This window comes from Hyaena hyaena, unplaced genomic scaffold, assembly GCF_003009895.1.
Source record: "Hyaena hyaena isolate Hyena2069 unplaced genomic scaffold, ASM300989v1 scaffold_231, whole genome shotgun sequence".
NCBI classification, from domain to species: domain Eukaryota; kingdom Metazoa; phylum Chordata; class Mammalia; order Carnivora; family Hyaenidae; genus Hyaena; species Hyaena hyaena.
Genome location: NW_024080862.1, coordinates 1313986 through 1329353, shown reverse-complemented (window position 1 = coordinate 1329353; position 15368 = coordinate 1313986). Strand labels below are relative to the sequence as shown.

The 15368-nt window shown below is 43.8% G+C and overlaps 1 protein-coding gene across 9 annotated transcripts in view; it reads left to right on the top strand.

Moving 5' to 3' along the window:
- The first annotated feature begins 4263 nt into the window (after positions 1-4263).
- Positions 4264-15368, top strand: part of NEK4 (NIMA related kinase 4) — a 41616-nt gene continuing 30511 nt past the window's right edge. For 8 of the 9 annotated variants that reach the window (XM_039243678.1, XM_039243674.1, XM_039243673.1 and 5 more), the window contains exons 1-7: positions 4264-4523; positions 6511-6777; positions 7708-7905; positions 8088-8195; positions 9858-10012; positions 11739-11880; positions 14187-14564. In XM_039243678.1, the coding sequence (XP_039099609.1) occupies positions 4431-4523; positions 6511-6777; positions 7708-7905; positions 8088-8195; positions 9858-10012; positions 11739-11880; positions 14187-14564 (1341 nt within the window). In that variant the 5' untranslated portion in view covers positions 4264-4430. The remainder of the gene's footprint in view (positions 4524-6510; positions 6778-7707; positions 7906-8087; positions 8196-9857; positions 10013-11738; positions 11881-14186; positions 14565-15368) is intronic. The other variant, XM_039243676.1, reaches the window with a different exon arrangement.

The window sequence follows — 15368 nt, the reverse complement described above, 5'->3', positions numbered from 1 at the left end:
GGCCAGAATGACCTTCTGGTCTGTTTTCTGGCCTTTGTGGAAGATGAGATGGATCAACATGAAATTGCATTTGAGGCTCTGTTGATTTCCTGCACCAGTATCAACCGAGCCCCATGGTGGGCTGGGCATGGCACCAGGCACCAGAATACCACAGTGGTGAACTCAAGTGCTTCTCTGTGTTCAGTGAGCTGATGTGTTGGGAAAAGGAGCCCGATAACTCAAAGGAAGCCCAGTGAGTGCCAGGAGGGTCAGAACCTAAGAGGAGCACGAAGGGGCTGTAGTAATCTGGACGTGGTAGAGCTCGCTCTCACGGAGCTCCAGGGAAGGCTCTTGGAGGAGGTGCCTGGGAAGCAGAACAGCCCTTGGGCAGGGGGAGGAGAAAAGAGAGGGAGGGAAAGCAGATGGGTAGGTGTGAAACATGCTTGGGAAAGGTGCAGTTGTCTATATGATGAAAGCAGGACCTAAAGAAATGGGGTGGGGGGAGAGGCTGGGAAGTGGTTTGGGACCAGCCTGGCCAGGAAGTAGCCAGTCTTTTTGGAAAACCCTAAAGATCTTTAATACAGAGGTGTGGTAAGATCAAGACTGGACTGTTGGGAGACGAACAGCACCAAACTTGGTCCACAGAAGGTTCGAGAAATACATTTATGTGGCCTGAAGGGAAGGAGAACAGAAACTAGCGTCTGGCCCACATCTCAGCATCTGTGTCCTATCTCACGGAAGGAGGATGGTGGATACTGTTATTCTCCCCCTGTTACAGAGGAAGAGGATAGGTTGACTCACCTTGTGGATGTGGAAGGTGGGGGATGGATGGACAGGAAGCAGGTGAGGTGGCTGAGGGTTGAACCTGAGGGCCTGAGAGGGGGTTTGTGCTGCTGGTGCAAAGGGATGAGACATAGGACACAGGACACCCCAGGCCTGCTCTGAGCTCCACCCACACGCCAGCTGCCTGCCTGATTTGCTCAGAGCCCCTCCACCTGACATATCTCAACTGAACTCATGACTTTCTTTTCCCTCCTGCATTCCACCACCAAGCCTGGTCTTCCTCTCTTGTTGTCTACCCCAGTGAAGGCCACCACCATCCATCCAGGCATCCAAGCCAGAGTGCTGGGTGGTATTGAGGGTGGCTTCCTTCCCTAGACTCCCCACCTCTCATCCCTCACCTCTGACTCTCTAAATATCTTTCTAATGCATTTACTTCTCTCCAAATCCCCAGTCACCACCAAGTCCAAGCCACCCTCATCCCTCACCTACATGACTGCCCCCCCCACTTCCACTCTACTCCTACAGTCTACTCTCTGGCAGCAGCCAGAGTCATCATTTTAAAATGTTGATTTGCTTGAGACCTGTCCTCATCTAAGTTCTGAGTGGTCTGGCCTCTGCTGACCCTTCCATCTCACCCAGCCATGGCCCCCATGAGTCTCTCAGCTTCAACCATGGAGACTTTTTCCCAATCTGTTTAGGCAGGTGCTTTTTCACTCATTCATTCATCAGTCCCCACTTCATCCACTCACACTTGCTGTGTGCCAGCCCCACGTCAACTGCTGGGTTTGGAGTCTTGAAGCAGGCAGGCCTGGCCCAATGCTCAGAGAGTTCCCACTGCAGCGTGGGGGTAAAGTCACAAAATAAGTCCATTGGATATTAGCATATGGTGCTCCCTTTGCCTGAAAAAGTGTTCCTTCAAACTTCAGTTCAAGCAATGATTGCTCGGGACAACCTCCCCTGGATGGCCAGGCTGAGCCTGGTGACTTTTCAGCATGGCACTGACCTCAGTTGATAACTCTCTCTCTCTTCAACCCTAAGTCCCCCAGGGGCAGGGCTTTGTCTGTCTTTTTCACTTTGTGCCTCCAGGGCAGGGCGCTAGTCTTGCAGGGTGCAGGCTCATCCTAAATGTCTGTAGACTGAATGACAGATTTGAGGAAGAGCAAGTTAGAGGAGGCAAAAGGTAGAGAGAAGAGTAGAGAACCTTGGGGAGCCTCAAACCAGAGGGGATCATGAGAAGTCAAAGGGGGGAGCAGGAGAACCAGGAGAGTTCTAGAAACCAAGAAAGGAGAGGATTCACCAAAGAGGCAAAGGGGAAGAGGGATGGAAGAAGACTAAGAAAGTCATCTAGAGAATCTGAGTCATTTTTCAGGAAGCTTTCTCGAGGGCAGGTGTGACCAAGTAACTACAGGGATTTTAGGAGTGAGCAAGCCATAAGCCATATAGAATGTTGTTTTGCATGTCGACCAATGAAAGAGAAAATTGCAAGCTACGAAATAAAATGTGTGTGTTTATTTGGGGTTTTATGGATTGCAACCCAGGAGACACAGATTCGATCAAAACTGAAAGCATGCTCTGGAGAGACAAAGGAGTTCAGAGCTTTTTAAAGAAGAAAGAGGATTTACATAGTCGTTTTGAACAAAATGTAATTTGTGCTCGTATAGCTATAGTTACACTAATATCTATGTGATTGCTTGCTAGGGCTAGTGTTAGGCAGAAAGCCTATTTATGTCCTTTTAATATGTAGCAGGTGCCTTGGCTTTTAGCTGAATTCAGCAAAAATTGCAAGAATTTGAGACAGAAGACATGTATAGGCTCCACATCCTCAACATCTTCCTGGTTCCATTTTTAAAAATTAATTAATTTATTTACTTATTCATTTTTAAAATGTTTAAGTTATTTTTTAAAATTTATTTAAGTAATTTCTACACTCAATATGGGACACCAATCCATGACCCCAAGATCAAGAGTTGCATCCTCTTCCAACTGAGCCAGCCAGGTGCCCTGATTTTAAATGACCCTCTTAGCAACGCTGACTCCATTTTAGTCTCTCCATTAGCATGAGTTCCCTAACTTCCCAGAGGCCCAATTTTCTTAACTGTAAAATGGCGATGATAAAAGTATCAGCCTCATAGGGTTGATATAAGGATTAAAGGAGCTGATGTATTTGACTCTAACAGGGAAGTGGGGATTAACTGGGGGAAAGCATGAATTAACTTTCTGGGGATAACAGTATTATTCAAAAAGAGACAACAAGCCCCAGATGGTGTCATTCACCCCCTTCACTGCCCCCACCAGCAAACCAAGAATTAATTACAGTTTCAACCAAACCCAAGAATGTGACCTTCTACCAGTCAGCCTGAAATTTTTCCCAGATCAGCACTCTGAGATAATCTGTACAATTAAAAACCCCACCACTCCCTTCCTCACAAAAAGGATGTCCTGGCTTGAAACAATCCTTTCTTTCAGTAATAACTTCCTTGACCTGTCTTACTTCCAGTAAAAACCTCCCCTTTTGAACAACTCCTTAGAGTATCTCTCTACTTGCTACATAGAATGCTGTCTGATTCATAAATTGCTTAATAAAGTCAATTTGATCTTCAAATTTGCTCGGTTGAATTTCTGTTAACATTACCCATTCTCAACAGGGGCGATATTGCCTCCAGCTGCGCAAAAATTGGTTCTTGAATGTAGGCGAACTTTACATTTCAAAGGGATGGATTTCAGGTCCCTGAGAAAGGTGCTCCTAGGTTGCCGGAGACACCCATGTATCTATCTAACAGGAACGTAGGAAAGATTCACAATTGTGATCTTTTAGGTAAATGCTCTAGGAAAGGGAAGGGAGGTGTCGGCTGTACCAAACAATAGATTCTTTTGGCAGCTTTGAGCTTTCACACACGAGCCTTTTAAGGAGGGTCCTCAAGCTGTTAAAAACCATGTCAGAATTTGGTCAAGTCACAGTGCAGGGGTTTGGATGGTTATGAGAGTTATTCGCATTTCTTTTTTTTTTTTTTTAATGTTTTATTTATTTCTGAGAGAGAGATAGCATGAGCAGGGGAGGGTCAGAGAGAGGGAGACATAGAATCCGAAACAGGCTCCAGGCTCTGAGCCAGCTGTCAGCACAGAGCCCGACACGGGGCTCGAACCAACGAACCATGAGGTCGTGACCTGAGCCGAAGTCAGACACCTAGCCGACTGAGCCACCCAGGCGCCCCGAGTTCTTCGCATTTCTTAACGCACAAGCTGAAGTGTTTAGGGGCGAAGTGTACTGGTATCTTCAATTTCTTTTGAAATGGATAAAACCAAGATGTATCCCTAGATGCATATATTAACGACCGAAGCCGAAGGTGCGCGCAAAGACCAGCGGAGTCGCTCTGGCCGTCCTGGGCCTGGGCTCTATGGCGGGTCCTCCCGGATAGCGGAACCGCTCTGGCCGCCTGGCGCTTCGGCTCTGTGGTGAAGGTTTCCGGGCCGCCGGAGCGTGCGCGGTGCTGCGCTGGCTGGGATCGCCATGGCAGCGGCGTCGCTGTGGGCCCGGCTTCCGTACTCGCATCCGGGCCCGGCCGTCTCCGCAGTCTCCAGTACCGCGGCCTTTTGGGCATGAGCGGGGTCTCCCGCCGCGGCCCGCTACCCTGGCCGCCGCATCCCAACTTTGGGCCGGCGCCGGGAACATGCCCCTGGCCGCCTACTGCTACCTGCGGGTCGTGGGCAGGGGCAGCTACGGGGAGGTGACGCTCGTGAGGCACCGGCGGGACGGCAGGCAGGTCGGCGGGGTTGGGGCCCGGTAGGGGGTGGAGGGCAGGCGGCGACCGGTTTGCGGAGGCCGGCGTTCAAAGACTAGGCAAGGGATGGTCTGAAGGGGACTCACCTCGATGCCATTTCTTCAGCGAAACCGTCCCATACCACGAAGAGTAGGCCAGGCTGTACTGTGATATGCGCCCCAAACTGCCTGTAGTTCTCCTTTATAATATTAATTGTTGTGCTTGGTCTACACACCTTCCCCACTCTGACAGTTCCGTGAGATCATTCATTCCCAGGATCTCACACAGTGCCTGGCGAGGATTTCTCTTTGGATGATGGACCCCCATACATCTGACCTGGAGACTTACCGGACTCACTTAAAACTCAGTTCATCACCTTACCGCCAGACCTTCTCCCATGGTCCCCATTTCAGTGGGTGGCACCACCAGCCATCCAATTGCCCAAGCTGGCCATACCCAGGCGTCATTCTTGACACATACCACGGCCACCGTTCATCTGCCCACTAAGCCAGCAGGCTTGTTCTCTCTCCACTGGTACCACCCCAATCCAGGACATCATTGTCTTCAGTTGAGTTGTGGCCATGGCCTCCACTGATCCTCCCTGCCACATGGCCTACTCTTCAACCCATCACTCTCATTGCCATCTCAGTGATCCTTCTAAAACTTACCTCTAACGTTGTCACTACTTCCTTTAAAGCACTTTGTCCCCTGACCCTCAGGATAATGAGCCAGTTCTTTAAAGTGGTTTATAAGTAGGGTGGCCATATAATGTATCATACAAACTGGGACAGTTTTGAAACTAAAAGGAGGTGCTCTTAATAATGACACCAGGACAGGGGCAGTGCCCCAGGCAAGCTAAAAGAAGATGTTCCTTCAAGTATAAGGCCCTCTAGCCTATTCTGCCTGGTGTCAGGTGCTGGTAGCTCTGCCTGGAACACACGCTCAGGCATAAGAGATTTATTCAGTAGAAATAGGGGAGGTGGGGGAGGTCATTAGATTTTTTGAGTGGAGAATGGGGTATTGGTTGTAATGACAGCCCCTCATATTTGAGCGGCAGTTTACGTTTTACAAAGCAAGTTTGTTGAATAATGAATTATATGGACTATTAATTGGTCAAGGGCAATGTATTAGGTGTCAGAGGATACTGATTTTTTTTTAAATGGGAATAATTTTTAATGTTGAGAATCAGTGATTTTTTTTACATTAATTTTAATGTTTATTTATTTATTTATTTATTTATCTATGTTTATTTATTTATTTATTTTTTACAAATAGTTTATTGTCAGATTAGTTTCCACATAACACTCAGTGCTCATCCCCACAAGTGCCCTCCTCCATGCCCATCCCCCCCTCCCCCCCCACATCCATCAGTCCTCAGTTTTTGTCAGCGTTCAAGAGTCTCTCGTGGTTTGCCTCTCTCCCTCTCCCCCACCATTTACCCCCTTCTTCTCCCCCGTGGTCCTCCGTCAAGTTCCTCCTAATCCTCCTATACGTGCAAACATATGATATTTGTCCTTCTCTGCCTGAGAATCAGTGATTTTTAACCTTATTAGGCCATGGATCCCTTTGATTATCGAATGCAGTCTGTGGACACATTCTGTCTGCAGGTGTATTTTCAAGCCATATGTTATATACTTTTGTAGGGGAAACTTAGAGGTTAAGGAATCTCTGCCACAGATTTTATGACGAATGCAGTTGTATGTTCACATGGACCCATCTTTTATCCATTAATGAAATTATAAAATGCAGATTGGAAGTATAACTTTTTTGTCACCCTCCAGCCTGCTAGAAGTCTAACCTATTGAAAGTATTAGTAAGTGACAGCAAATCTTTTTCCCAAGTTTGCACTTTGTGAATAACAAAATGAATAGGTTATCTGACAGACTCCGGGAGGTTGGTTTTGAGGACATTCAGGAGAACCCTTAAATACTCCTAAACCTATAAAACTGTATGCTTATTTGCACCCTGTAAAATCATGTTTTCTCTGTAGTACGTCATAAAAAAGCTGAACCTCCGAAACGCCTCCAGCCGAGAGCGGCGCGCTGCTGAACAAGAGGCTCAGCTCCTGTCTCAGTTGAAGCACCCTAACATTGTCACCTACAAGGAGTCGTGGGAGGGAGGGGACGGTCTGCTGTACATCGTCATGGGCTTCTGCGAAGGAGGTGATCTGTACCGAAAGCTCAAAGAGCAGAAGGGGCGGCTTCTGCCCGAGAGTCAGGTGGTGGAGTGGTTTGTTCAGATCGCCATGGCTCTGCAGGTACTATCCCAACCCTGAGCATTCCACTTGCTCCAAGGTGACAGGCAGATGGCAGGTGGATTTTAGGAAAATGCTTCATGAAAACCGAGAATGTATTTTTTAAAAACTCCATTTATGAAGTGGACCCAGTCCCTCTCACCATAGCATTCGAGTGTTTCTGAATGAGCCATGTCTCTGTGGAAGCGGATGTGGACTTCAGTTTGCGGGGGATGCCAGTTCTTTGTTCATTTACTGTTCATAGCAAAGCCAATTTTAAGGGCCCTGAGTCAACAAAGAGCAAAGAATGACCGTTTCCGTTATCAGCTGGTCGGCTGTGGCATACTGAAAGGTGGTTGGGCTAATTAATATGCCGAAACTGGGGATTTGGGCTTTAACCCTGCTGTGGCACAGGGAATAGAAATGCAAAACATGTTTGTGTTTGAATATATGCATAGTCAAAAGTAAGACTGTTTATGAAATACTACTTTGGAACTGAGCAGACTGGTCCAGAAGTGATTGACCTTGTTTAAATTCTAAGATACTCTCTTTAAACAAAAGTGATCTTGTTATATTTGAAAATGTTATTAAGCTGAAGATTGCATGAGTGTGAGGGGAATGTGTATCTGACTCTGTACAAGCTGTCTTTCTACCTTCAGTGAGAATTTGTAAGTGTGTTTTAACTGGATCCATTTAATGCTAAATGGTAAAATTGTCAAGATATCCTAGAACGATTTTGAAGACTATTGGGCGAACTATGCATGGAACTTAATTCCTTGCTTTGGGAAGTTGTGAATCAGACTTTTTGTTTAGAGATTATAAAACAATAGTGTTTTGTTACCTAGGTAACTGAGACTCTTTAACTCATGCAGTTGTTGCTGGTATATAAGAAGACAGGAACAAGTAAGTAGGTAAGTATATTTATATTTAATGAAGTTTTATTTCTCTCCTCAGTATTTACATGAAAAACACATCCTTCACCGAGATCTGAAAACTCAAAATGTCTTCCTAACAAGAACGAACATCATCAAAGTGGGCGACCTAGGAATTGCTCGAGTGTTAGAGAACCAGTGTGACATGGCCAGCACTCTCATTGGCACACCCTACTACATGAGCCCTGAATTGTTTTCAAACAAACCCTACAACTATAAGGTAGGATTGGGCGTATGCCAGTTCACTTTGTCTCTAGAACAGTATTTGTCACTTCAGAACCCTTCAGATAGAAGAATTATGTGTGAATTGGCTCAAGGAAAGTGTTTTGGTTTTGGTTTTTTAAGGGGGAAAATAGAAGTAAAGCATTCTGACATTTAACTTATACTGTTTTTCTTTTCTAGTCTGATGTTTGGGCTCTGGGATGCTGTGTTTATGAAATGGCCACCCTGAAGCATGCTTTCAATGCAAAAGACATGAATTCTTTAGTGTATCGGATTATTGAAGGAAAGGTAAAAAATATTCTGGAACTAATTGTTTTTAATATTTGGAGCAAACTTAATGCACTTTTTTAAGTAGCTGTTGGCAAAAATGAGTAATTGATGTCGGTTGGATAGGGAAAAATGGTAGGTCCCTTCTATGGGGAAGGTTGAACTAGAAAGAGACAGGATTAGAGGCATCTGGGTGGCTCAGTCGGTAGTGTCCGATTTTGGCTCAGGTCCTACATGATCTCACAGCTCATAGGTTCAAGCCCCATGTGGGGCTCTGTGCTGACAGCTCAGAGCTTGGAACCTGCTCTGGATTCCGTGTTGCCTTCTCTCTCTCTGTCCCTCCCTCACGCATGCTTTGTCTGTCTCTCCAAAAGAAAAAAAAAATATATATATATATATATATATATAAGAAAGAGAGGGGATTCATATTTTTTAATATTAATTTGTAAAGGTGGCTTAATTGTTCTGAAGAATTGGCTTTTTGAAAGCCTCCACCTTGTAGCCACAGAATGTGCAGGTGCCCTGAGATGATATTGGAAGCATCTTCTAAGCACTTTTGGTTAAATGAACCCCATCTAAAATAAGTCTCCTCCAGGGGCGCCTGGGTGGCTTAGTCGGTTGAGCGTCCGACTTTCGCTTAGGTCATGATCTCACAGTTCGTGGGTTCGAGCCCCGCGTCGGGCTCTGTGCTGACTGCCAGCTCAGAGCCTGGAGCCTGTTTCAATCTGTGACTCCCTCTCTCTCTGACCCTCCCCAGCTCGCGCTGTCTCTCTCTCTCTCCTAGAAATAAATAAAAAAAAAACATAAAAAAAAATAAAATAAAATAAAATAAAATAAGTCTCCTCTGGGCAGAGGTACCCATTCCATTCCCAGCTTGCTCTGTACCTGCTGGTTGGAAGACACTTTGTAACAATGCAAAATAATAATAATAATAAATAAAAATAAAGTGAGTCTCTTCATTGAACATTGAACATGTTGCTCCTCTGATGATCATCACAATCACGAGCAAGCAGTTAAGAACTGCAGAAAGCAATGCGTGTGATATAGACAACCTTCTGTGTCAGCTCCATGAGTCTGGTTGTCCTCTAGTGTCAGGCGTCTGTACACACCATTAAGTTTTAAAGCTATAACCCACTTACTGATTTTAATATTACGCCAAGACTCAATTTCTTAATTTCAAATATTGAAAACACAAACAAAAAAGTGAAATTTGCCCATAATTCCACTACTTAAAGACTCGAACAAGAAAGGAGTGAAATTGCCCTCTCCTTCGAGTCTCTTCTACCCTCTGGAGCTAACCATTACTAACAATTTTGTGTGTAGCCTTCCTAGCATTTTCCTGTCTGTATGAAGACATACATGTCTTTATTATATGTGCACATTCACACACAGGTACTTTTATTTTTATTTATTTAGTTTTTAATGTTTAGTTTTGAGAGAGAGCGCATGAGTGGGAGAGGGGCAAAGAGAAAGTGGGGCCGAGAATCCAAAGTGGCTCTGCGCTGACAACAGAGAGCTCCATGTGGGGCTTGAACTCATGAACTGTGAGATTATGACTTGAGCCGAAGTTGGATGCTCTTGTGAGTAATAACTTTAAAGAAATATTGGGAAACCTCTACCTTTTCTTTCAGACTTTCCTTCACAAGACCGTAGTCGTAATTGTGATATCATTTCTCTTTGTAGCTGCCACCAATGCCAAAAGACTATAGCCCAGAGCTGGCAGAACTGATAAGAACAATGCTGAGCAAGAGGCCTGAAGAAAGACCGTCTGTGAGGAGCATCCTGCGGCAGCCTTACATAAAGCGCCAAATCTCTTTGTTTTTGGAGGCCACAAAAGCGTAAGATACTTCCCTTGCAAATTGGTGGCTAGATACATGGAGTAAAAGAAGGTAGCTTGTATAATTTTCATGTTAGAATTTATGGGGATTTTTATATTTTTATTTGTTATTTTCCTAAGTTTATTTATTTTGAGAGACAGAGAGAATGCGTACAAGTGAGCTGGTGAGGGCAGAGCGAGAGAGGGAGAGAGAGAATCTTTGTGCTGTTAGCACAGAGCCCAACGAGGGGCTTGAACTCACGAACCTTGAGATCATGACCTGAGCTGAAATCAAGAGTCATATGCTTCATGGACTGAGCCACTCAGGTGTCCCGGTGATTTTTTTTTTTTAAACATGAAAGAAAATTGTGTGCTTAGGGCATGTGTTGAGGTTTATTTAATTGCTAAAATCAGAAATCTAGAGAACCATTTAGAGAATGACTTTAATAGTCCTCAGAGGATTCTAAGACCTATCAAGTATAATTCTTTCAAAAGAATATATATTTTAGAAACCATATGAAGGTGAGATTATGTAAGAAGCCTGTTACATTATGTGCCATGTAAGATAATAGTCATGTTTAAAACTTAGCACTCAAATTTGATCACTTTTGTAAGTTTCCATCTTCACTCATATAAATTTCCCAACAGAAAAATTTCTTTCTTTGACTGGCAGGTGTTACCCTCACTAACCAGCTGTTTCAGGATCTAAGAGTTAGGGCTGGACAAGAGCTTCATGAGCTCTGCCTTGTGACATGTTAGATTTGAGAGCAATACTAGAGAGGCCCCAGGGGAGAAAGAAAGACCATCTTTTTATTTACATTGTCTGTAATTTTCCATCAAACAGACCTTTGGCCTTCCACAGCACCGGTCTCACCTCCCATTGAACTCTCCGAAGGGTTAGGTAGCTCAGTTGTAGGACTGTCACGCTAAGAGTTGGGGATATAAATCCTATACACTTCTATTCTGTAAGTCCAGGCTGAGCATACCCTCAAACTTGGCAAAGCAGTTATGATTTAGTCACAAACACATGAAACTTGAAAATTATGCTGGTTCTTTTGTACATGAGGTAATTTCTCAAAGATTTTTTATTTTGGAATAGTCTTGTCTTTATAGACAAGTTGCGGAGATAGTGCAGAGAGTTTATGTATACCCCTCGCCCGGTGTCTCCTGTCATAGACATCCACATACCATAAATGGCATCAGTGCCTTACTGTTGACTGAACTCCAGACTTCATTTGGCTTTCACCAGTTTTCCTACTCAAGTCCTTTTTCTATCAGGATTCAGTCCAGGACCCCACGTTACATTTAGTCCTCCTGTCTCCTTGGTCAGCTTGTGTCTGTGTCAGTTTCTCTCTTTGTTTTTCATGATCTTGATTGTTTTTGAAGAGTCGGTGAAGCATCTGACTCTGGATTTTTGCTCAGTTCATGATCTCGTGTTTCGCAAGATTGAGCCTTGCATTGGGCTCTGCGCTGGCAGCACAGAGCCTGCTTGGGATTTTGTCTCTCTCTCTCTTTCTCTCTCTGTGCCCCTCCCCTGGTTGCAGTCTCTCTCTCTTTTTCTCAAAATAAATAAATAAACATTAAAAAAAATACTGGTCAGGTGTTTTGCAGAATGCTGCCTGGTTTTTGAAAGACTATTCTCTCTAAATGGAGCAGTTCTTTGATTCTTGCACACATTTCCTAATATACATAAAAACCTTTAATCTTCACTATACTAATAATAATTTTTTCTTTTCTTCTTCATAAAGAAAAACCTCCAAAAATAATATTAAAAATGGTGACTCTAAATCAAAACCTGTTGCTGCAGTGGTGTCTGGAAAGGCTGAATCAAATCATAAAGTCATTCCCCTCCAGCCTCACTCTTCTGAGAGCTCCAAGACATATGTAATGGTATGTTTCGTTTTAAAGGGTATGTGCTTTAAAATAGTGGGTATTCAAAGCAAGTTATATAACATAAAGTTAACCATTTTAAAGTGAGCCATTAGTTGCATTTAGTACATTCACAATGTTGGGCAATCACCTTTTCTATCTAGTTCCAAAACATTTCATATCACCCCAAAAGGAAACCCTAGACCATTAAGTAATCATCATCATTTCCCTCTTCTGTTCAGCCCCTAGAAACCACCAGTGTGTTTTTTGTCTCTATGGATTTGCCAATTCTGAGTATTTAATATTAATGGAACCATATGGGGCGCCTGGGTGGCTCAGTCGGTTAAGTGTCTGACTTCAGCTCAGGTCATGATCTCACGGTTTGTGGGTTCAAGCCCCGCATCGGGCTTTGTGCTGACAGCCAGCTCAGAGCCTGGAGCCGGTTTCGGACTCTCTGTCTCCCTCTCTCTCTGACCCTCCCCTGCTCACGCTGTCTCTCTCTCTCTCTCTCAGAAATAAATATAACATTTAAAAAAAAATAAATAAATGGAACCATATAATATGTGGCTTTTTGTGTCTGGCTTCTTTCACTCAGCATGATGTTTTTGAGGTGTCGTGTGTCAGCACTTCCTCAGTTTTTATGTCTGAGTGATAATTCCATTGTATGTGTACACCAGAGTTTGCTTATCCATTCATTCACTGGTGGGTATTGAGTTGTTTCCACCCTTTGGCTATGGGTGTGAACATTTGGGTACAAGTCTTTGAGTCCCTGTTTTCAGTTCTTTTGGGTATATATAGAGGAATGGAATTGCTGAGTCATGTGGGAATTCTGTGTTTACTTTCTGAGCAGCCACAGTGCCATTCTCCAAAGTGGCTGCACCATTTTACTTTCCTACCAACAGTTCACAAGAGTTCTGGTTTCTCCATGACCTCACCAGCTCCTGTGATTTTCTACTTTTCTGATTCTAGTCATCCTAGTGGATGTGAAGTGCTGAGTGTAGTCTGGATTTGCATTTCCCTGATGACCAGTGGCATAAACTACCTTCCCATAAGCTTCTTGGCCATTTGTATTTCTTCCCTGGAGAAATGTCTCTTAAGCCCTCTGCCCATTTTTTAATTGGGTTTTTTGTATTTTTGTTGTTGAGTTCTGAGAGTTCTCTCTATATTCTGGATACTAGCTCCTTATCACAGGTATGATTTACAAATATTTCTTCCCATGCTATAGGTTGGCTTTTCACTTTTTTTTTCCACTTTATTTATTTTGAAAGAGTGAACACGAGCAGGAGAGGGGCAGGGAAGGAGGGGTGAGAGAGAGAGAGAATGAGAATCCCAAGAAGGTTCCACACTGGCGGTACAGAGCCAGATGTGGAGTTCGAACTCACAAACCGTGAGATCATGACCTGAGCCAAAATCCAGAGTCAGATGCCTAACCGACTGAGCCACCCAGACACCCTAGCTATTTTACTTTCTTGATAATGTCCATTTATGCACAAAAGTTTTTAATTTTGATGAGAGCCAATTTATCTTTTTTTCTTATGTTTCTTGTGCTTGTGGTGTCCTATCTAAGAATCCCTTGCCAAATCCAAGTTCATGATGATGTATGCCTATGTTTTTTTCTAGGAGTTTTATAATTTTAGGTCTTGTATTTAGGTTGTTGATTCACTTTTAAATTAAAGTTTTTTTTATTGCGGTGAAATATATATGAAAGAATATGCCATTTTGAACCATTTTTAAGCATACAATTTAGTGGTCTTAACTACATTCACAGTGTTGTGCAAACATCACCACTATCTTCCAAAACCCTTTCATCGCTCCGAGTAAGCTCTATACTCAAAAAGCAATAGTCCCCCCATTCCTCCTGTTTCCAGGCCCTGGTAACCTCTAATCTACTTTCTGTCTCTATAGTTTGCGTGTTCGAGATAAGTGACTCATACAATATTTGTCTTTTGTGTCTTGCTTATTTCGGTCAGCATGTTTTCAGGGTTCACCCATGTTGTAGCATGTGTTAGTACTTCACTCCTTTTAATGGCTTTATACTATCCCATTGCATGTGTATACATATTTTGTTTATCTATTCATCTGCTAATGGACATTGAGGTTGTTTCCACCTTTAGGCCATTGTGAATAGTACTGCTCTAAACATTGGTGAGGAAATATCTGAGTCCTTCCTTTTTGGTTCTTTGGGATGTTTACCTAGGAGTGAGACTGCGGGTCGTGTGGTGATTGATTCTGTGTTTAACTTTCTGAGGCACCTGCTGTTCCTTTTTGACGTAATTTTATGGGGTATGAGGAGTGCTGTAATAAATTAGAAGCATGTTTTCACTCAGGGTGAAGACAAATGTTTGTCCCAGGAGAAACCTGTGGTTATTGGCCCCTTGAAGACACCAGCAAGTCTGAAAGGCCACACCTCCAAGCTGGACGTGAGCAATACTGCAGAATCACTAGCCACGATCAGTAGAGTGAACATTGACATCTTACCTTCAGAAAGGAGGGACTCACTGAGCGATGGCTTAGTTCAGGAGAATGAGCTAGAAGGTAAATGCAGCACTTCCCAAGTGAAGGAGAAGCTGCAGGATGGCACGAAGCCCAGTGCTCACCCCAGAAACCTGATTCCCACATGGTCCTCTGATGATGTCGCTGTGGGAAGGAACGACCCACTGACTCCTCTGCAGCCCCTAAACACAGACCAGAAGCCAAAGGACCAGGTGAGTGCTACGTAGGGGGTGTTAGTTTCAGAGAAAAGACCGGAAAGTGCAGTTACGCAGCTGCGGGTCGTGTTCTTTGTCGTGCTCTAGTTGGTGTTTTGGGAAAGTCAGTTACTCTGTGTACCAGTTTAAATGTTATACAAACTGGGGCGCCTAGGTGGCTCAGTCACTTAAGCATCTGACTTCGGTTCAGATCAGGATCTTATGGCTCATGAGTTTGAGCCCCATTTTGGGCTCTGTGCTGATAGCTCAGAGCCTGGAGCCTGCTTTGGATTCTGTGTGTCTCTCTCTCTCTGCCCCTCCCCCACTCACACTCTGTCTCTCTCTCTCTCTTTCAAAAATAAAAAAACGTTAAAAAATTTTTTTTAGATAAGCATTATACAAACTAAAGGATAGGACTCAGGGCTTCTTAGATCCCTTCTGTGTCCTGGCATAGGGTATTAATGGGAGTAGGGTACTTGTATGTTTTTTCCCATTGCTTTGTCACTCTTCCTTAGACCTCCACATGGATGGGTATTCCAACAAGTAGGTAACATATTTCTTCTTGGAAAGTTAGTGATTGATCTGATTTCTTAAGAATAAAAAAGAAATTTATGTGTTGGAACCAAAGGGGAAGGAAAAGAAGAAAAAAAGGAAATGAGCAAAAGGATTTTTATACTAAGAGACTATTCTGAGTAACTTTAAAGGTTAACTTTTTTTTTAACATTTACTTATTATTTTTTTTTTTGAGAAACAGAGACAGAGTATGAGCGGGGGAGGGGCAGAGAGAGAGAGAGAGAGAGAGAGAGAGAGAGAGGGAGGGAG